At 33.6% G+C, this 22,659-nt stretch overlaps 2 protein-coding genes across 4 annotated transcripts; both read right to left on the bottom strand.

The window, feature by feature from the left end:
* Window positions 1–4,807: 4,807 nt before the first annotated feature.
* Window positions 4,808–6,788, bottom strand: epgn (epithelial mitogen homolog (mouse)). The gene is made up of 5 exons (XM_065272156.2): window positions 6,641–6,788; window positions 6,415–6,519; window positions 5,925–6,042; window positions 5,673–5,828; window positions 4,808–5,273 (listed from the first exon to the last, which is right to left on the bottom strand). Exons 1-5 carry the CDS (start codon window positions 6,675–6,677, stop codon window positions 5,225–5,227), a joined length of 465 nt encoding a protein of 154 aa, XP_065128228.2. The 5' UTR covers window positions 6,678–6,788; the 3' UTR covers window positions 4,808–5,224.
* Window positions 6,789–8,925: 2,137 nt separating this feature from the next.
* mthfd2l (methylenetetrahydrofolate dehydrogenase (NADP+ dependent) 2 like) lies at window positions 8,926–22,659 on the bottom strand. Of its 3 annotated transcripts, none has more exons than XM_065272153.2 (8): window positions 22,519–22,659; window positions 22,007–22,191; window positions 20,375–20,497; window positions 20,085–20,237; window positions 19,590–19,697; window positions 12,453–12,545; window positions 10,544–10,669; window positions 8,926–10,133 (listed from the first exon to the last, which is right to left on the bottom strand). In XM_065272153.2, the coding sequence occupies exons 1-8, from the start codon at window positions 22,653–22,655 to the stop codon at window positions 10,021–10,023; spliced, it is 1,038 nt and encodes a 345-aa protein (XP_065128225.2). In that variant the 5' UTR covers window positions 22,656–22,659; the 3' UTR covers window positions 8,926–10,020. The 3 variants fall into 3 exon arrangements, with proteins under 3 accessions (XP_065128225.2, XP_065128224.2, XP_065128226.2); XM_065272152.2 differs by having other exon boundaries at window positions 8,927–10,136; XM_065272154.2 differs by lacking the exon at window positions 10,544–10,669 and having other exon boundaries at window positions 8,927–10,136.

Here is a 22,659-nt window from a genome sequence, read left to right as displayed (position 1 = left end):
TATACATAAATCCTTTAAATGCATTTAAATTAGGAAGCTGCAGGGCCTGCAGAAACTGTAGTGGAACCAGGGCCTCAACAACACGCAGCCACATTGGAAGAATCTGTGGTATAATACTTTTTTATTAAATCCTTTAGTGGGTTTGTGCACAGATGTTCTTTGCTGAATCCTTTTCGATTAAAGTTTAATTTTGAACATACGCTCCTTCTCTCGGATTTTCATATATTTTAGCCTTTGGTTGAGTCTGCAAGCAGTGCTGTAGCCGAAGGATTCGAAGTGACTGAGTCAGCTTTAGCTGTTGAAGAGAAACAGGTGAGTAGATCATGCAGACACACCTTGTGCACATCAAGCATTATATCATTTTAGCTTCTTAGATGCATCCAAATAGAGTATATGGATTTTTTCCACAGATTCCAGAAACAACAACAGAGGCCCCTGAGGTTCCTTCAGAGACATTGGCAGAATCAAGTCCGGCTCCTGAGCCCGTGCTTATGTCAAAGGAAATTGTTATTGTGAGCTTATAATATGTTTAACTTGATTGATCCATCCCATTTACAGGAAATCATAGAAGTTTTGAAGTTAAACATGCAAATGTGCTATTAAATATTTGACTAAAAGGTGAAATAACATTATATAACATTTTATTCTTTACATTTCAGGGTCAAGATGAATCCGTTGCACAAGTAGAAATAGAAGCCAAAAAGGTATTTAGTTTCCCAGAAACTTGTATTTTATTGGATTTCTGATTGTATTATTGAAAAAAATAATGTGCTTCACCATACCTCGCTAGTTTCAAGTTTATTTGTCATATAAGATGTCCTTAACAATTTGTACATTGAAATGCTTTGTATTCAAATGAGTGTTATAAATAAAAAATTAAGATTTACAATGTAATATACAGTACTGTGCAAACGTCTTAGGCCACCACCACCAGACTTGTTGTTTTAAACCTTTTTTATTTTTTATCTATTAATTTTATATATATATATATATATATATATATATATATATATATATATATATATATATATATATATATATATATATATATATATATATATATATATATATATATATATATATATATATTAAGATACAAAATACAAACAGGAAATACAGGAAATATGTACAAAAAAAATAAAAAATTAGATTTCCAGTACTAAATGTCTTCTTTAGGCATCATCTGTGTTTAGTGTGCCCTCTCTTGGCATGAAACACATCTTTTGAGCATTTTTGAGCAGAACTAATTTCTTTAAAAAAATTACAAATTATGATTCAATTTCATTTAGGTTTAAGAGATCCTGCAGTTTCCTGCCATTGCTCAAGTGGAAGGGGAGTTTACCCTAAAAACTTTACACATCAGTTTACATTTTTATACTGTTTTTAATACTACAGTATACACATTTTCTGTATTTTCTGGATGTATTCTATTAGAATTCATTAGAAACAAATCTAATGGTAGCATGGTGGCCTAAGACTTTTGCACAGTACTGTATATACAGATATATTAGTATGTGAGAGATTACCAGTATGTCTTACAGTGCAGATGCAGATTGTAAACGGTGGAAACTGCATGAAAGTATATGTATTGCTATGTAAGGAATGTGTGCAAAGTAATGAGGTAAAGAGCATTTTCACAGAACTTTGCAGTGGACAATGGCTTGACTTTGGACAACAACAATAAATGTCTGGGAGAAGTTGAAGTTGCAACTGAAAGTTGAAGTGGTTATGGTAAGGATAGGAATGTTTTTTATTATTTACTTTATCTGATACATATTAACAACTAAACAAATAATACAAGTTGTTTTATTTTCATAGGACCTATACATTCTGCTCAAACATGGAACGACAATTTTGCCAAGTGCCTTTTTTGTGCAGGTTCTTAGCTACAAAGTTATGTTAAGGATACGTGGCTGTTTTTCACTGTTTAATGACATTATGTGCTTCTCATTTCCATATGCATGTACAATAGATTTGCAGATGTTATACAATACAAACAGTAAAATAGTGCACATTTTTATGTTTTTACTTTGAGGATTGAATATTCGGTGTTGTTTATGTTTCTGTTGGTTAAATGATTTTGGAGTGGAGAGTACCATTTCATTAGCCTGACGTTGTCATACTCAATTCTAGTCAGAATTTGACTAGATCTTCCCATTTCTCAAAATGTTGTGGGCGGGGCTAAGATCGGCTGGCACCCAGGCTACCATTTCATCCAATACAACCTGCAACTCTTCACCCAGCCCCGAACCATGTGCCTTTTCCCACAATAAAAAAGAATTTTATGACAAATTATAATTCTCAACTTTAATGTTTACTCTTTCCTATGCATTTAGTTAAAATGAAATTAGTATAGATGGATACTGCAGATAGTAAGGCTTTAAAAAAAATGAAACATGACATTAAGATACTATATAAATGCAACTTAGCACTTCCAGTTGGAAGTGAATGTGAGTTCTTATGTTTTATAATTAATAATCATGCATAGGGGTCATTTACACTGGGGACGCTAGGGACATGTCCCCACCACTTTTTGAAAGCATTTGTTTAAAATGTTCTGAAAGTAACTTGAACAAATTCTTGACACAGTTTCTTTTTGTCCAAGTTTTACATTCTCTCGCTGTGAATGTATTGTTGGCTATTGCTAAAAACATACCCGTGTGACTTACGGTTTTGTGGTCCAGGGTCACATATGTTGCATTGTATGAGCATATGAGCATGTGTTATACGCTTACTGATAAGGCATAGTTCACCCCAAAATTAAAATTTTATGTCATGCTACAAACCTGTGTAAATTTCTTTGTTCTGGTGAACACAAAGGATGATCTTTTTAGAAATTTTTGTACTGATCAGAGGCCCCGTTGACTTCTTTTACCTACTATCGATGTCTGTGGGACCTCTGATGGGTTTGGTGACAAACATTCCTCAAAATATCTTTCTTTGTGTTCATAAGAACAAAGAAATATATGCACGTTTGTAACAAGATGCTAGTACATGATGACACAATTTTGTCTACAGTTATGTGTAAGGACTAATAAAGGATTAGATGTTAACCTTTAGAGCCAAATGAGTTTAAAGAAAATTAGCATTTTCTGATGCATTTTTTTAATTTATTTTAAAAAACAGATTCAAACTAATGCATTATTATATTGGTATAATGTGCAAGGTTTCACTTCTTTCTATACAACAGCCATTTTAATAGATCCCCTAAATCTTTTTGTTACAAATGGGGTGCAATAAGAGTCACTAAATATTTTTTTTCAGTACCTTCACAGTAGATTTGTTTTTTGTAGCGACAGCCCCTGGTCACATGTGTTCAGTGCGTTTGCCAGCAGGTGGCAATAAAGTTGTCCCTTTCTTGAGTAACAGCATTTTTGTAAATCCTTCACCACCTTGTGCCACTATAAATAATTGGTTTGGAGAAATATAAATAAAAACAAATGCGACAATTGTTTAAATGAATGATAAGTGTGGAACTGTAAAGTAATTTAAGGCTAGATTGTAAAATAACCTGGATTTGCGTTGCTGGATTAATTAGGAGAAATAATTCATAAATTAAAGAGATCTCAACTGTGATTTATTTCTTAATAGTTTACTACCATTAACAAATAAATTAAGATATTAAATGATGTTATTCACTCAGAATTGGACACAACTACACAATGGCTGACAAACACCCAATATAGCCAATGCACTATATTGTAGGAGACACAGCATCATTACTGTTGGAGCCATTATATATTGAGTTTCTTTGTTTAACACTAGAGGGCGCCAGTAGCCTTTCTGATGTATTTAAGTTTGTGTCTTTCCAGGAAAAACTGGTATCACAGTTGGCGCTATGTTGAGATTGGCCTGTTTTATATGCATGAGGTTGACATAAGAAAGATAGGCTCACACTATGTCATTACCATGTACAGAACTCGTTTTATTCATCTATGCCTAAAGTTAAATACATTTTTCTATGGCACCTTTAAAGAAATTATTTCTTAAAGTTTAATAAGCCAACCTTTGAGTTCAGCTTGGAGTGTGATTTACAGAGGGGAGGGGGTGTTCGGGGTGCGCAGACGGTTTGCATCTTGGCGTATTATTAAATGATTATTATTTACTAAATGACTATTTAAGACTAAAATTACTAGTTTTTCCTAAAGTAACCATTTGCCAAACAACTTATTTGTTAGTGTGAATTTTTAGCTATTTGTGTGTTGATTTGGTGGAAAGTCAGCGGAAAAATGGTTTACAATACAAATCCAATTGCTCAGTTTTGCACCATGGGAGATCACAAAACTTGGAAAAAATAACTTTGCAGTCTGGCTCCTTCTCGTAGTTCTTTCAAATTCTCAAGCAAATGTATTTTCTGTTTATGAATTTTTTTTGCCACTCGCATCCTATATAGATTTTAATTTCTCATTTTGTCCATCCGTGAATACTCATCACTGGCATAAACGGCATTTGCCTTATTCACAATTTCCTGACTAAGCTTTTTGCCTTGTGTCAACCTCAGTCAATATTACCAACAGAACACTTTTATATTTTAAAATTAAGATTGGCTAAAGTAGACATCAATTATTGTAGTTCTATATTACAAAGATGACACTTGGCTTAAAGTGATTAAATGTTAAACATCACACTATATGTGAGATTACTAATACCTCAAACCATGTAATATTTTCACCTGGCAGATAATAAGATGGGTACATTTCTTTAACGCTAAAGCGTCTCTTTTGATTGGCCAAAGCCACACAGCGGTGTAGTGAGTATCACAGCACACTAACATTGATCTACCGTCCTAGAGTAATAAAAAAAGACATAGCTTTGAACTTTTTATGAAGTTTTTTTTAATGCAAACAGCAATAAATAAATATATGACACAAATATATTAGTACAGTTTATGTTTAGCATTAACATGCAGTTTATACAATAAATATCCAAGTGCACATACATCATACAGTACATTCATTAAAGAGGCAGCATGTGACATTTGCTGGTGAATAAACAAGACCTTATGAATCTGAACTAAAAAAAGGTAAATGATAAACGGAACATGTAGTCATACTTCATATTATATTATTACATATAGATGCATCCCTAATAAAAATATCATATAAAGTGTAACTCCAGATTTTGTTTCTTGCCATTTCTTTGTCTTTTCACTAGATGGTGCAATCCAACCTGTCTTTCTTTCTGTAAATGTCTTTTTTAATTCTGTCCCAGACATAAAACTTTATTACACGGAGTTCTCAGAGCCATAGTTCTTGTAAGGTGGTGATGACTTCCTGCACATGTGAAAAACAAATTATAATTGGTTAATAAAAAATAAAATTTTTAATAATGTGTTAAAAAATGATTCAATAATTTGTTTATTAATAATAATTTAATATATTTTATTGCACGGTAGTTACCTAATAATATTGTGCTTATAGTTTAAATAAGTAAAAACAGAGCATTAACTGTACACTCCAAAAAAAGTGTTGGGATATTTTCAACCCAGCATTCGGACAAAGAAGGTTGTAATTTAACCTATGCTGGATGGTTTCAACCCAAAATGCTGGGTTGATTTAACTCATTGTTGGGTTAAATATAAATCAGTTGGGTTTGTCCCTTTTTGACCCAGTGCGGGGTCGAAAATAACCCAGGATTTTTTTTAAAGTGTATGAAATATTGTTACACTTTACCTTTTCCACAAGTAGCAGTACACTATGAGGGCAACGAGGGCTCCAAGTAATAAAATGACACCACAGGTAATTCCAATGACTTCCTCAGATCTGGAAAGGTTGGTGGAAGTCATAGTAATATGTTCACAGCGCACACCCTGGTACATGGGGTAACACCTGAAGAGAGTGAAAATGATGTCTGTCAGTGAAGGTTTAGGATTTGGTCATCTGGATCAAGATCTTGTGTTAATATAAGATTGTGTCAGGTCTTACCTACAGATGGGGGTATTCATTTCAGGTGAGAAGGTGCACACGCCATTTAAACAATATCCTTCATGTTTAGGGCCACAGGGCCTTTGAATAGCTAAAACTTGTGGCGCCTCTCCACTTCCTGCAGAGATAAACACACCCAGAGAAATTCACTTGAAAAGTATGAAGGAAAGTGAGTTTAACTGACAGGTATTTAGACTTGTGTCCACATGCCGACAGCTCTAAACTACATTCTTTACAAAACATTCATCTGAATTCAGGTTTTGTTCTGTAATATAAATATCAGCTGCAACAAACCCCAGAAGTTAAGGGAAGCCTTAATGATGTACGTAGTTACGAAATTTTCTTAAGGGATTTATTTTAACTTAATGTCACATTCTGCATCCTAAAATGTGTATCATTGAAAAGATTTCACTGAAAAACGAACTAAAATAAGTAATAAAACTTTTTACATACTTTTGGATGTGTGCAATTGTAGTAAATAAGTACTTACCATTACTAAAAAGTTGTGTTGTGTTGACTAGGAATACATCTTTTGAGGTGTCATTAGTTTGTCCATATGCACATCCGGCTAACACCACAATCACTCCGAATATTGCTGCAGTTTGGGGAAAACATTAAAACATAAGACGTTATGATTCAGTTAACTTTGTGTTTGAAACAGAAGATCCCTGTGGATATCTGCTGTGGAATGCTGAGTATTAAAGCTAATGACTCACCGTGACCTAAACACCTTTGATTCGCTGTCCCTGTCATGATGGGCCTTTGATTAGATTTGGAGATTCTTGGTCTTCTCAGTTTTTGTCAAAGTTCAGCTGCTCTCCAGATAAAAAATACTGTTCCTCAGAATATATAACGTCCTTGCACATCCTTTTGTGCGTCACTAAAGGTAGCCAATCAAAGCTACGGGTTACATACAGTACCTGCATTCTATTCCAGAATATTTTCCTAGGTCTGTATATGGCCACGCATCACTTCCTGGTCCACAGGCGAGCAGCGTGCACAGACGTGTTCTCATTCTTGTGTTGATGAAAGTATTTGACAACAACGGCTGACTCTTAATTCTTGGCATACTGTAGTTCTGTTATGTACAAAATATAAACAAAATATCAAATACTTCTTATTGGATACGCATCAGAACTTATACCGTGTGAATATTTTGAGTTGGCTGACTGACAATGACAACAGAATAGCATTTTCTGAAACTATCAAAGTATAATCTGAATTTATCGATATTAAATATTTTCTCAAGGAAATCAAATTTAAAATGTTTGACTTCTGCCCCTTTATAACATCTGGCATTTAAAATCTTTACATTACTGGGATTTATCTTCTGTACTACTTTCCAGGTTTCTTTGATATTGGAGATAAGAAACAAATCTTTATTATACAGCCGTTGTATGAAATATATAATATATTGAACGCTAAAAGAATATCTTCAGCAATATATGATCCTTACAGCATTATTTTCATGTGTGACATTTAATCAGTGTTTAAATTATTAATTATTATTTATTACTTTATTTAATTATTGTCATTAAAGGGGACATATCATGAAAATCTGACGTTTCCATGTTTAAGTGCTATAATTGGGTCCCCAGTGCTTCTATCAACATAGAAAATGTGAAAAAGAGCAACCCAGTTACTAAGTTTTGGTAAACCATTCTCTGCAAGCATGTGAAAAAATAGCCCCTTGTGATGTCAGCAGGGGTTAATACCGCCCCTTAATTTGCACTATCCAAACACGGCACTGCCATTTAGTGCAGAGATCAGCTCATTTGCATTTTAAAGGACACACCCAAAACGCCATATTTTTGCTCACAGCTACAAAGTGGCAATTTTAACATGTTATAATAAATTATCTATATGGTATTTTGGCTAGAACTTCACATACGTACTTAAAGATTTGTTTGACATCTTAAAAAAAGTCTTGTAAAATGCCCCTTTTAAATTACTATATTACTGATATGTTTTAGTCATTTAAATACAGATAGGCTACTTATGATATACTTGTATATACTTTCAACAATTCTGTATAAAGAATTGCGATAGAAATACGTTAGAAATTAGTTAATTTTGTTGAATATACAAGTCTTAGGCCACCATGCCAGAATTAGATTTGTTGTTTTTGCAATGGTATAGTGATCATATTAAATTGTTTCTCAGTCTCTTTAGAATACATCCAGAACATACAGGAAATGTCTATATAGTATTAAAAACTGTATAAAAAAAAAAAAAAGTGTGAAGTTTTTGGGATAAACTCCCCTTCCACTTGAGCAATAGCAGGAAACCGCAGGATCTCTTAAACCTAAATAAAATTAAATACTAATTTCTCATTTTAAAGTAATTTTTACTTCATTCAAGAGAGGTCACACTAAACACAGACGATGCCTAAAGAAGACATTTAGTCCTGAAAAAAATATATTTTTTTGTACATATTTCCTATTTTCTGTTTGTATCTTAATAAAATAGATTGAAAAATAAATATGGATGGACATTAAAACTTCTAAAACAAGTCTGGTGATGATGGCCTAAGAGTTTTGCTCAGTATTGTGTTGAAAAGTTTTTTATTTTGTTTTTTGGTATTCCTCTTTGTTAACTAAAGAGGGATACTTTTGTCCCCTCTTTATAATTGTACATGTGTTTAAGCAGTTGTTTTCAAATACTGACACTTCAGTATTTTTGTGGTTTACTGAATCAGGTGTTGCATTTGTTTTAGTGGCTCTCATTGTTAAGAAAGTTTATGTCATCTGTATAATTTTTTTTTTAGTAGCTAAATAATAAACTAAACCAGTTGTTAAACTTTTCAGCATGCAGCACCCTTGTGTAGGGTGCATCCTCTTCGTGAAAGAAAATGTATGACATCTCAAACTTACAAACTCAAACAAATCTCAAATATATGTTTTTAATTTAAACCTCAATAAATAAATGTGATAAATATATTTAAAAAAAAAAGTTCATTAAACTGCCCCCCAAACCCCTGCACTAAACTACTTCATGTTCAATTCAGTGTTTAATTTCTGTCTTATTCTTCGAACGCTGCATTAACATTATTTACACTAATAAATACAGTCCAAGAGTCCTGCTCAACTTATAAATTGTTGTATGGGAACCTTCAATACATATACTATTTTGGAATGTGTACATTTACATAAATGACTGAACAACAGAAATTGTATCAAATGCCTTTATGGCAATAGAAATCATAAATACTGTAAATATGTTCTATACAAAAACAAGTATGTAACAAAAATGCAAACATTTCTAAATAAATAACAACAATGAACCACACTCGCAATGACCAATTGGTTGTTTTAACCCATTTTGGGTAAACATTGAACAAAATGCTGTTATTACAACCGATGGCTGGGTAACAAAAAACAGCATTATGTCATTTTTTTAACCCAGCGGTGTGTTCAGTCCACTATTTACCCAGTGTGTGCATACATACAGTAGATAAATAAATAAATACAGCAGGATTCATGTTTAGTTTTGACATTTTGTTATTCTTAATTCAAATGGTGCTTTAAGAAATGTTTCCTGAGAAAATATTAAACCTTTTCAATGTCTTCAATGCTGCCGACCTTTCATTTCAGCGTCTAACAGCTCCGTCTGTCAGTCATCTAATAACCGCCAATTAACCTCAATGAAGCCAACTGTAAGCACCTACCGAAACTGCTATGAGTGACGTAAGCAAACCTCCTGTCCTTGCTCTTGGGTTGCATTATTACAGTAGGGAAGCACTTGTTATAACAAGTTATAACACTTATACAAACCCCTGATTTTCAAGGTTTTGAGAGAACACCTGCGGTAACACAGGCAACAATTCTTCAGTATCTGTGAGGATGTATCATCCTAATGGTTATTACAGAGGTAAAAAAAATAAAAATAGGGTGTAGTTGGCGTCAGTGACACGCTTGGCTGCCATGCCAGCAACAAAAGGCCTGTTACAGCTTGCTGACGGGCAGGGAAGGATGTAAAAGGGGGAGCTTGCAGGGGCTTGCGTTTACAATCAGGATATGTGCTAATTAAATAAATCCAGATTGTGAAATGGCTTGAATCCTGTCCACTTTTAATGATAGCGTCGTCTTGTTTCTTCTCAGTATGTTGGTGAATTTTTGGCCGCGGTGACTGTGTTTTTCATCACCATGGCGATGGTCATTGGACCGACTCCACCGGGCACAGGAGTGATAAATCCAGCCTTCTCCTTCACTGCTGATTTAAAACAAAAGAATAAACGTCTATTGTTACACCTTAAATGACACGATAACCTCTGCGTAAGACAAGAAGTACTTGTATTGCAGTACTTGTAGAAGTAAACTTCCACAGGAGGGCAAAATATAAGTCTTGTTGCCAAGTGACTTTTTAGGTGTGCTGTAACCCGCCCTGAGGGGTTTTGTGGTAACGGAAACCAGGATCATAATGAAATAAATTTGCAGGTTTCGACTATCACTGTAATCACGAGGAAACTGGATCTCAAATATACTGACTGACGCACACAACAAAAACTTTTACTTTTGAAAACAGGTACTGTAGATATCAATTATGAAATAATATCAAGTGTCACTAAGAAATAGAGGAAATCACAGTCAGGTTCGGAGATTTTACCATATGACATTTACCTTCAAAGTCCACATCTCCAACCAGACAAAGTTTACCAGTGGCAGGGTCCTGGATACGATTGATGCCAACATCAATTACCATAGCTCCCTCTTTAACCATATCTGCTGTTATCAAGTGAGGCGCACCTGTTGTATTCAAACAAAATCATTTTTTTATTTTATCAACAATGCCAAAAAAGTTTAAAACAATTTGTATCAAAAATCAATTGCATTTGTAATGCAAAAACTGAAAGTACTCCTAATAATAATCATAAGGGGTATGCCTAAACTGTTATTCTTTTCGCAAAGTAAAGTGAAATTAAAACCACACGGAAAAAAAATTCTCTGACCAAAAATATATTTTAAATATGTGCTTAGTACATTTTGTAGAAAGTAATGTTCAATAAAATATATTTTTGTATTCGGAAATACATATATCAACATATATTTCAAAATGTATTTCAAGGGCAAGCAAATACATTTATAATTTTAAATCCCATATGGCAAAAATGGGTTAAAATATATTTTAAATATATGCTAAATACATTTTGTAGAATGTAATGCTCCATGGAATATATTTTTGTATTTGGAAATATATTTATTTTTAGCATTTCAAAATTTATTTCACACTGCAAAAAATGACTTTCTTACTTAGTATTTTTTTTTTTCTTGTTTTTAGTAGAAATATCTAAAAATTCTTAAATTAAGATGCATTTTCTTGATGAGCAAAACTAGACTTATTTTCTTAGGTTAAGTAACTGTGGTCTGCAGACCACTAGTGGTCCATGAGGGTACTGCAGGTGGTCCTTGTAAAGGCTAAATAAAATATAAAATAATATATTTTTTAAGAATATGTATATAAAGAATATAGATATAAGCAGAATATTGATATACATTTAAAATTTAATTGTCAAGTTAAGCCTTTATAGGCAATTTATATGAAACAAAGTTTTTATAAATGGAATGAATAAGGCCTGTTATTATTTTAATTTCCAGTTAGTTTCTTGATCTTGCGTTTCTGAAATGTTTTGCGGATGTGCTGTTAAGTGGACTTGCAAAACTCTGAAGATTAATAATCCCCTAAAATCGCCAAAGGTTTTGATATGTTAACTACATCTGTGTTCTGGTTACTGTATGGATTTCATATTACTCCATTGCTATGGAAATAAGCCAGTTGTTCAAATGAACCACGCCCTTATGCTTGAGTAAATAAATAAATAAAATATGTGGCAGCCGTTTTGTGCAACAAACTTTCTTTTAACAAACCTGTTATACTGATGTGATGACCAGTTATAGTTTTAGTGCTAGTAAGCCTAAGAGGTGCAGATTAATTCAGGACTTTGTGTAGACATATTTTATTATGAGTATTATGAGGTGGTCCGCCAAAATTCTTGATTACAAATAGTGGTCCACACACACAAAAAGTTTGAAAACCCCTGATCTAGAGGTTGCTCAAAGCCTTTGAATACTTCCAAATCACATATTTTTGCGAAAACTGTACCATAAAACTTGCTTCTTGGAGGGTAACTTTGTTCCAGTTATTTCAGTCTCTTCTGATCCGAATAACCATATACCAGACTTGCTTCGTGTTGCTTCAGCCATTGTCTCAGTGTATATTGTCTATTGTGCTTCATTCACATTGAAGCTTTCTTGGTTTGAAAGACATATCACAACTAAAACAGGAGTTTTAATTGGATGGAGCATGGTCAAATAAGTCCATTGCTGCCATAAGTATATTATTAAACAATTAAACATGCTAGCACAAATGTGTTAAACTTCAAAGGTCTTTTTTATATTAATATATATTGAATTTTTATTTTATTTATTTATTCAAACATATTGGTGGGGTGAGAGCATAAACTTTTAAAAGTTGAAAAATAAGGACCACCCTAATGTAATTGGCGAATCTAAATTTGACACAAAGCCTGACCTGCAGCCGCAATCACTATGTCAGCCAGACTGCCAAGTTCCTTCAGTCGTGGTAGAGGAGTACATCTATGAGCAATGATAACTGTAGCATCACCTGGAAGATATAATACACATCAGGAGAGTTAGTGGTTGTATTACTTCATGTACATGTAATTAATGAAAGAAAATAAAGTATTAAAGAAGCAAATATGTGTAATAACAGTAATCAGTTAGGATTATTTGTGTCATGTTTTAAATTAAGTTTAAAACAGTTTTAGCTCTAAAATCATATTTTTATACCATAAAAAATATACTGTAAACACCATATAAAGAAGACTTTGAATCGAAACTTCAAAAAACCCAAAAAGTTTAATTTAGTGAGTGTGAATAATGGTTTTATGTATGAAGTACCTGAAGGGAAAGTAAGTGACAAAAGTGGGCTGTGCAAACGACTACTGTATAAACTTAAGCATAGGTACTATGGGCTGAATCAGTGGCGACTGCTCATTCAGGTGGCGTTAATTCAATATAAGTGTTGCGAGTATTATGTTTGTGTTATGTGTGAGTGTATGTAGAGAGAGAGAGAGAGAGAAACTAGATCATGACAGTTTGTAGTTTGCGTTTTCAAAATGTGTGTTTGTTGCGTCATGTGAATCATGTGCATCACGTGTTTTGTCAAAATAAGTGCCTGCTGCACACGCGTCAAAACCGTTTATAATAAAAGAGACGCTCACATTCACAAAATATGAAAGACACTCCTTTAACAGTAAACTCTGATTAGGCATGAGATGATGCGAGTATCTGGCAAACGCGAGCATCTCTTTTATCATAAACCCTTTAGACGCGTCTGCAGCAGGCACTTATTTTGACAAGACACGTGATGCACATAGAATCACTTGACGCGTCGTACACATATTTTGAAAAAGGGACCACACATTGCGGGCTACATACATGTTGTGACGAACTTTGCATCGAGCACCCTCGAAAAAAGAAGTCACTGGCCTGAATGGTTTCTTAATCTTATCAAAAAAATTTCAGATTGTATAACTGTGCATTACTGCATACACCAAAGCTATCACTTCTTGTTAATCATGTATGGCACTGTCACTATGCAAGCACCTTCACAGCACCACATTTTAGAGATATCTGCTTTAAAGGGACAGTAAGTAGGGTTTTAAGTGTTTATTAATTAAAATCAATGTTTTTATTCATAAATATGTCCTCGTTGGTGTCAAATGACCTCTGGCAGCTTAGAATTTCTGCTCTTTACTTACATTGAACGGGTAAGTCCAAGGAGGCTTTCATTTCGTTCCACCGTATTGATAAACTATAATAGCAGAGAGGGACAAAAACACTAGCCTACCAACGTGTTTCCACAACGCGTTTTCATTCAGAACACGTGAACCAGCTGCAACGGACAAGAAGATCTATGATTACATAACGGCTACCGTAGTTGCAACACGCATTTGGAAAGGCGAGGCGCTAGAGAGCACTGTTCGTTTAAATGCAAAATACAATTTCACCACTAGATATGGTAAAGCCTACTTATTGCCCCTTTAAGAAGGGTGACCATGCGTCCACTTTTGGAGATTAAAAAATGCATCCCATGTGTGTCATGAAGGTATTCTTTAAAAAGCATATAATGTTTAGTCATATTATGTTCATATGAAAATTTAAACCCTATTGTGGATGTGGTATTAGATGAAAATGCAGTCATGCACAGAATATATATATATATATATATATATATATATATATATATATTTTTTTTTTTTTTTTTTCATTTTATAATACTGAACCCCAGCATAGTTGGGTACATTGTTCAATATTTCCAGTAGTATTTTTATATGTTTGTGGTTACATTCTGTCACTGGGGTTATTACTTAAACACAGAAATGCAAAGAGTAAAAGTTTGTGGTTGTACTGAGAATCTGTCTGTGTGTGTGTGTGCGTGCGTGCATGATTGTACAGTGAAATTTAGTCTGGTATTTGGGTCAATACACAAAAATAAATGTGCCCAAATGTTATACCCATCTTATTTAATACAGTGCAATACTGCAATAGGTTAGTATAAAATCTAGTCATAGTATTCAAACAATTTTTATATATTTTAAAATCATATCCTTACTGGGACCTAAGCCTAGAATTGCCCTTGGTAATTGTGTAAGACCAGGTTCAACAGAATTTTAGTCTTTTTTGAAGATCCTACTTTAAGATGCTTATCAAAAGGTGGAACTTCAGGAAATAAGAAACATTTTTATAACAATGAGACTTAGTCACACATGAGAATGTGCAGGGTTATGCAGGACTGAGCACAACTGTTTCTATCAACCTAAAAGGAATTTTCTACATGTCGAAGCACAAGCCTACTAGGAAAGTGACTGATTTCACAACTTTATTTAAGCACGTCTTGTGTTTCATGTGCTGAGCCAAATCCCTTTTAACATCACTTTTCATCTTTGATACGTAGACAAATCTCTCTACTTCTACTCCGACCGATCACAAACAGGCAAAATGAAAGAGCATCCGGCCACTCCCCTTCCTTAATTTTGAGAACATCCATAAATCATCTTTCGGGAAGATATCATAAAGAAATTAAGGAAATGGTAAACGGTTAAATGGGCTTTGTTTGAAACATTTGAGCTGATTCAATAACAAACATGCCAACAGTAAAAGTAATTGATAGCATTTTAGGAATTTTATTTGGAAATAAAGGTTTTTTTTGGGAAATAAGGTTTTCTCACTATTTATTTCTTCCACACATATATAAAATGGTTCATTATTTGGTAATTCTTAATTAATAATAGACACATCATTGTTAAATCAAACAATATTTATTAAATATATTTATTATAAGTTAAAAAAAGATTACGCCAGGTTAAGTGTAAAAATCAATAGTGGTTACATGCAGGGTTTATTCAGTGAATCTCACTCCCCCTTAACAAGCAAGGTGACTGGGCTTTGGGTTATTGATCAAAATTGAAAACATGTTGCTTTTAAAAATGTTTTGCAATATTGAAAAAACAGGACAATATAAAACAGTATTTTTAAGACTCTCTTTTCACAAAATGATCTGTTTGTAGTGACTTTCTGTACGTCCAGCTCAAGTACTATTGAATATTGAATGAATAACATTGTGTCCAGTTTCATAATCTTTTATTTGTTAGCAAATCATGACTCTGCAAATCTCTACTTGCTTTGTGGTACGTGCTGTTAAGGTTTACTTAGGTTTTGACATTTTTTGGCAGAGTGGCTAAATAATAGGTCAACTTGCAGGTTAAAAGTTGTGCTGTCTTAAAGCAGAGTATGTACTGTAATGCATGTTCTTAGATTTTGTAATGAAAAGTTAATCATGTATCGCATAAGTATTTGGCTGATAGTTTGCCCTTTGCTGGATGCCTTTGCTACCTGGTACCTGGTGTGTCAAAATGACAAGAACAGTGTAACCCTGTGCATGCTTCATCAATCTACACTCACAGGAAATAAAATGCAATTATTTTGGTAATAGAAAAATTGAGGAACCAATCAAAATTAATAATTTAGAAATTGAGACAGTGTGTAATACAAAATTTCTTTGTATCTACATTGATGATAATGTGTAATTCCCAGTTTAGTTTATCTAAAGACAAAAATATCTAAAATGATTATATTACATGTAAAATACTAGTAGCTAATTACCATAATCTAATAAATAAGAACTAGTATCTATTTAAAAAGGTACTAGTATCTTACGAAAAAGTACTGATATTTGTTTAATAGGCACTAGTATCTAATAAGTACTAGTATCTAATGAAAAAGAACTAGTATCTAATAAAGAAGCACTAGTATCTAATGTTTAGGTACCAGTGACTATTGGAATACATACTAGTCAGAATTGAATAATTAAAATCTGAATGACCGATCTTCATAGAAATCAATGTGAAATTTTTTACATTTTTTACTAGTAACAATGGAATAATTACTAGTCACTATTCCAATAAGTACTAATATCTATTGAATGACTACTAGTAACTAATTAATAAGTACTAGTATCTAATAAATAAGCACTAGTATTTAATTTTTAGTTACTTGTATATAATGTTTAGGTACTAGTATCTGATGATTAAGAACTAGTATCTAATAAATAGATGCTAGTATCTAGTGAATAAGTTCTGGTATCTAATAAAGAAACACTAGTATCTAATTTTTTGTTACTTCTATCTAATGTTACTAAAAAAAAAAAATGATTCAAGCCCTTCTTAGAAATGACACATTAAAATTGTGTTCAATTAATAAAAAATACCTCATTAAGAGCAATAAGTATATATATTTAATTAGTCTAACACAAAATGAATATGTACAATAATTTATTGATTTGTTTTTAATTGCGTTAACACAATTAGTTTGAGTCTGGGTTCTGGAAAAATAATTTCCCAGCATGCTTTGCATGCAACTGCTTTTGGAGAGTAATTTTTTTTATTTAAGTGATATTTTATGCATTTTTAGGTAAAGAGAAAGACTTAATAGTGTTTAATGTCCATTTATCTTATTGATTTAGAAGCGTTTGTGTTTTCAAATTGTTTGGTTACCATCGTGCAGAAGAGTGGCGCTTTTGGTTAGGTTGTGGATGTGACGTATTTCTCTCAATGAGCACTAACTTTGTTAATGCCTGTTTGGAGATCAGTCTCTTCTCACATGCTTATCCAAAGTATAATATGTTATTATTAGCATGCTAACATGTGCTTATGCTAATTAGTATGAAATAAAAACGTTTTATATACAATAACAGAAATGAGTTATTCAGACTACACTACATTGTGTTATTCAAAATACGCTAAATCAAGTTATTCAGATTACACTAAATTGAGTTGAAGAAACTAATTGAGTATTGCCATTTATTTTAAATTGAGTTGGACTAACTCAATATATTTTTATTGTGTAAAGCAGTTTTTTATGAGTTAGGGGTACACAATCATATTGGATGGAAATCCTGCCCACAATTTTATTGAGTTAATCCAATGAATCATTTGTATCTGATGATTAAGAACTAGTATCTAAAAAATAGATACTAGTACCTATTGAATAAGTACTGGTATCTAATAAATAAGCACTAGTATTTAATTTTTAGTTACTTGTATATAATATTTAGTAGGGGTGCACGATTCAGAAAATTTCACGATTCGATCCGATTCCGATTCTTAGGCTCAAGATTCGATTCAAAATCGATTTTCGATTCAAAAACGATTCTTGATTTTAAAAAACGATTCACAGTATGTAAATGTAGTTTACTTCTTCCTATGTGACTGATTGTAGGAGATATACAATTTTAAAGAAAAGAAACACAACAAATTAAATGTAGTTTGATATTACTTTATGTCTTTATGCAAAAATAAAAACTGATATGAAGCAATTAGATGACCCCTTTTATCAAACTCTATTAAATACAATAATATAGTATATGAATGATAGACAGTGCAGGTCTATAGATTATAAATGTGACTGGTGTTATAATGGTTATTATGTCTATTAGATAGAGCAGAAGCAAGGAAAGTGCCTCTCTATTTCTCTCTTGCCAATTAAAAAAAGCTAAATCCACTCATTATTTCAGATTCAAAAGTCTACTTGCTGTCCCAGTGACAGGGGACTTTACATTACAGCTTTGCGTTTTGTAAATCTTGAGTCAGCTTGAGCTTTGCTCGTTCAGTGCAATAGATTTTGGAAAAGATATGGTTTATTAATAATGTTAGAAAAGAGCCCGTTTTTATCGCCATAGAAACCGTCGGCACGCTGAAACTGCACGCGAGCTTTAGCACGGTAGCGCTCACGGTCATTCTCCGATCGACTCGGGTTTTACTCACTAATCAGACTCGGGACCCGAAGTAATTTAACTTTGACTGACCCGGACCTGACTGACCATTTCAAATACAAACCCGGAACCATACGGTCCGCGGGTGCTCCGTGAAGTCCTCTAATGGTAAAACTCTGCTCAAGTTCAGAAACATGAAGGATACAATGTGACACGAGCTTGTTCGCGTCGCATCCCAATTCATTGCGAAACAGAGAGCACGTGAACGGACACCGAGCTCATCATGTCGCACACAAAATGTCATTATTAAAGAGTGTCATCATCACAGAAAAACAAAAAAGACCAAATTTGACGCCAGAAATACTTGGACACTTGTTAATATAACTAAGCACAGCACCCAAGTAAAGTCAATGTGTGGGAAACACTGTGACGAATGTGCAGGCGTCAGAGTGAATACGACGCGGCGTCATCTATGGGAATACTGAGATAAACTCATTTCAGGACAATAGTAAAACGGCATTACAAAAAAAATATGAATGAATCGATTTTTGGAATTCTATGAATCGATTCAGAATCGGCAACGCTTGAATCGCGATTCAAATGTGAATCGATTTTTTTGCACACCCCTAATATTTAGGTACTAGTATCTGATGATTAAGAACTAGTATCTAATAAATAGATACTAGTACCTATTGAATAAGTACTGGTATCTAATAAATAAGCACTAGTATCTAATTTTTAGTTACTTGTATCTAATGTTTAGGTACTAGTATCTGATGATTAAGAACTAGTATCTAATGAATAAAAGTGGTGTTGTTCCCCAGTGGTTCTAACGTGTTAGCAACTCAGAAAGTTTATCAAAACAGTTTCCCAGCATCAAAATGTCTGGTTGTTGCGTTTGGTTGCACTAATATTATATACTAATATATGTATCTGGCCACTTTATATTTGGCCATCTGCTAACGTCTTCTATTCACTCCACTATAGTACATGGATCTAGCAGCTGTGTTGAAAAAGTTGATAAAGTTATATTTTTAAAATAACTTTCTCTGTCTGGGTTGCTTCACTGCTGATTCTTGCCGTACTTCCGTTGCCAATATGCGCGCACATACGTTGCCACGTCGCCCTTGTATACAAACAGTAAAATGGTCTATTGTTTTTTGTAATGTATGTATGTAAAAACTACTTTAAATGTCCTAATATAACTAAGGCCTTGTCCTAGATTAATCTAAACCCTGTCCGGGAAACTGTCCCTTACTGTCCTAAGACTGACTTTTTTAATATAAAAACAGGAGAATTGTCCCTGAAAAACCATACTGAATGTAATTAAGTTGTGGATTACTCGGAGACAGACAGACATTAAATATATCTCACCTCCTGGCCGTTCATGTCTTCTATCTGAATGTAGCATCATTGCAATAGGCATTCCTACATTCTTGGAGCGTCCAATAATAAGCACATTTTTTCCAGCTGTTTCAATGCCTGAACAATAAAGGAACAAAATGTGGGTAGGAATAAATCCTGAGCATAAGTTTAAGTTTATATATGTACCCTCGGTTTCACAGACAAGACTTAAGGATGTACTAGACTAAAACACCATCTCACCTGAAAATAACTTGCACTGACAGATCCTAAAATATGCGAGTGCCATTTATCTGTCTCAAGATGCACACCAGTAACCAAGGCCTAATCCTGGCTTTACCTTAGCCTTGTCTGTGAAACCAGGCAAGTATGCATGGTCCTGCTGTGGTGGTATATAAACTGATTTCATCTATGTTACTTGTTTAATAAAGTATAATCACAGGTAACACAATATGCAGTAAGTGGAGTGACTTTATGAAATTCATTATGAGATAATCTAAATTTGACCTGTTCTTCTGATGATTTCCCACACGGCTGCTGCTGTTGCTGGTATCATGCATCTCTGGTCCAAGCAAAGTTTCCCAATGTTTACGATGTGGAATCCATCAACATCTTTCTCTGGGGCGACAGCATTGCATATGGCTCTCTCATTTATGTGCCCTGACAGAGACATAAATTGTTCACTATTACAAACCTAAAAATATATATTCTCCAACATATTGCATGATGTGTATTTCTTCAGAACATACCACCAAATAAAACCTTGCTGAAAATTTGATTCAGAACAGTAACATTACCTGGAAGAGGCAGCTGAACAAGCAACCCACTGATGTTTCTGTCTTTGTTAAATTTGTCGATCAGATCCAGCAACTCTTCCTGAGATACTGATGCTGGCCTGAAGATTCTGCTGCTTGACATGCCTATTAATCAATGCACCACATAAAAATTTATTTTGTAGGGCGCAGTTCAACAACACAATGCCTTGGAGTTTTTTAAATAATGGCCTGTTTTTGATACTGAAAATTTGAACATGCACTGTAGGCTTTTGACATGACATGTAATTTTAATGTATAGTATACCAAACAAGTGGCAAGGGGGGCACAAAATGGTGCCGCGGGACCCAGTTTTATGACATTTTATAAAAAGACATGAATTTATCATAAAGTCATATCATTGTATTACATTGCATCTTTTAATATGATTTGTTTAATTCAAATTCTAAGTTTAAGATTGTTTTATGTCAGCAATTTTATTTAGGGGAGGGATGCACTCTACACAAGGGGGTGGGGGGATTGCACGCCAAAAATTTGAGAGCCATTGCTGTATAAAAAATTTTTTCTTTCTATTTCTATTTGAATCAATTCCCTGGACCAGAAGGTAAAATGTGAAAACTGTGATTCTCTATATTACTTATAAAACATAGGAACATATAGAAAAAACACAACAACAAAATAAATCTAAATATTATTTATGTAGATTGGTCTTATATGAGCCCAGTATAGGCTTACAACATACACTGGGCTGCGTTTCCCAAAAGCATCGTATCTTAAGTAGCACTTGAAAACCATCAAGTGCTCTGGAATAATCGAAAATCCCTAAGTGCATCCTAAGTGACAGAGTAACAAGGTCACCTGCAGGACAATCATCAAATTGCACCTAAACTTTACTCCTGTGCAGTGACGATAATGTAATGCTTTTAAATGTATATTTATTGTATATTTATTTATTAGGTTCTTCTTTGTTTATTGGTTTAATATCAAATTAAAGAAATCAAAATAAAAAAAATTAATTAACCAAGTGCAAGGTTTTAATCAGTGATAATGTTCATATGTGTCTCATCGTCTTTCATCTTTTCTAGTAAATTTGGATGGCAATACTTTAAAAGACTAAAGTTTTGCAAAGACATTATATTATTAAACTCTTACCTTAATTAATTATTTGATCATGAGGATAATTATGACCAAAGGTCGTGCTTACTATAATGTGTACAGTATGCATAGAACAGTCAGTGTATAAATTAGTGCTGGTAAAGTAAGTGTACAGTAAACATTTTGTACATAAAAAAGCATAAGATATTAATAAAAAACAAATAATAATTATTAATATGAACTGCAAAAGGCATTGCACAATGGGATAAGTCCTTACTAAATGTTTGAAAATTATTTCACATGAAACAAATTATTAAAACATGTAATTAGTCATTGAACAATATCAAACAATACTGGAAGTTTGTTTGTGTTTTATTTATGTACATTTAAATTTTTTATCCAATTTTATTTTTAATAGACTTTTAATCCAAAGCAATTTAAAAGGCACTACAAGGTGTACATTTAAGGAGTGTGTTCCCCTTGGTTTGAACCCCTGACCTTATGCACTGCTAACACAATGGTAAATGGACTGAGCTATACAGGAACACGTTATGTACTTACCAAGTAGTGAAGCTGTTCTTGTTTTGTTTCTCACATAAGTGTGGCTGGCATGGTCATCACCCACCAGAATAACACTAAGGTGAGGTCTTCTGTTGCCTTGGGCCACTAGCTTTGTTATATCACTTTGGATTTCTTTATGGATCTGAAGGGCGAGTTCTGTTCCTGAGACCACGGTGGCAACATGTCTATGTGACAAACATAATAGAAAATGTAACAACACACTGCGCTTGACATCTGGATGGAGTATGCACTTGATCAAAAACCGTCTATAGAGACAGTTTCATTGACACCCGCGTGGTGGCGGAATATTCAAATGAAAGAAATTCAACAATTCATTGCGCTAACACAGACGATTTCTATATGACTATGTAGCATTGTTACACGAACAATACCGCGTCAGGTAAACCAGAAGATATGCTGTTCATAAAAAAACACACATGACTGAAACGCTGTCAAGCAAGCAACATTTGTTTCTCCTTTTGTGAACCAGACACGGTAAATCTAGTGCTGACCTTATCAGTAAGTGGCCAAAAGAGGTTCTTCGGCCTGTTTTGTGGTTAATCCATCGCTTTGATCGTTGACAATGATGAAAATATAACGCTAATGCTCGCATGCGAGCATTCACTGTCAATGCAGTGGGAGCTGCCATAGTA

Source organism: Paramisgurnus dabryanus, chromosome 11, assembly GCF_030506205.2.
Source record: "Paramisgurnus dabryanus chromosome 11, PD_genome_1.1, whole genome shotgun sequence".
Taxonomy (NCBI): domain Eukaryota; kingdom Metazoa; phylum Chordata; class Actinopteri; order Cypriniformes; family Cobitidae; genus Paramisgurnus; species Paramisgurnus dabryanus.
The sequence above is the reverse complement of the archived record's forward strand: the minus strand, read 5'-3'. Positions and strand labels throughout refer to the sequence as shown.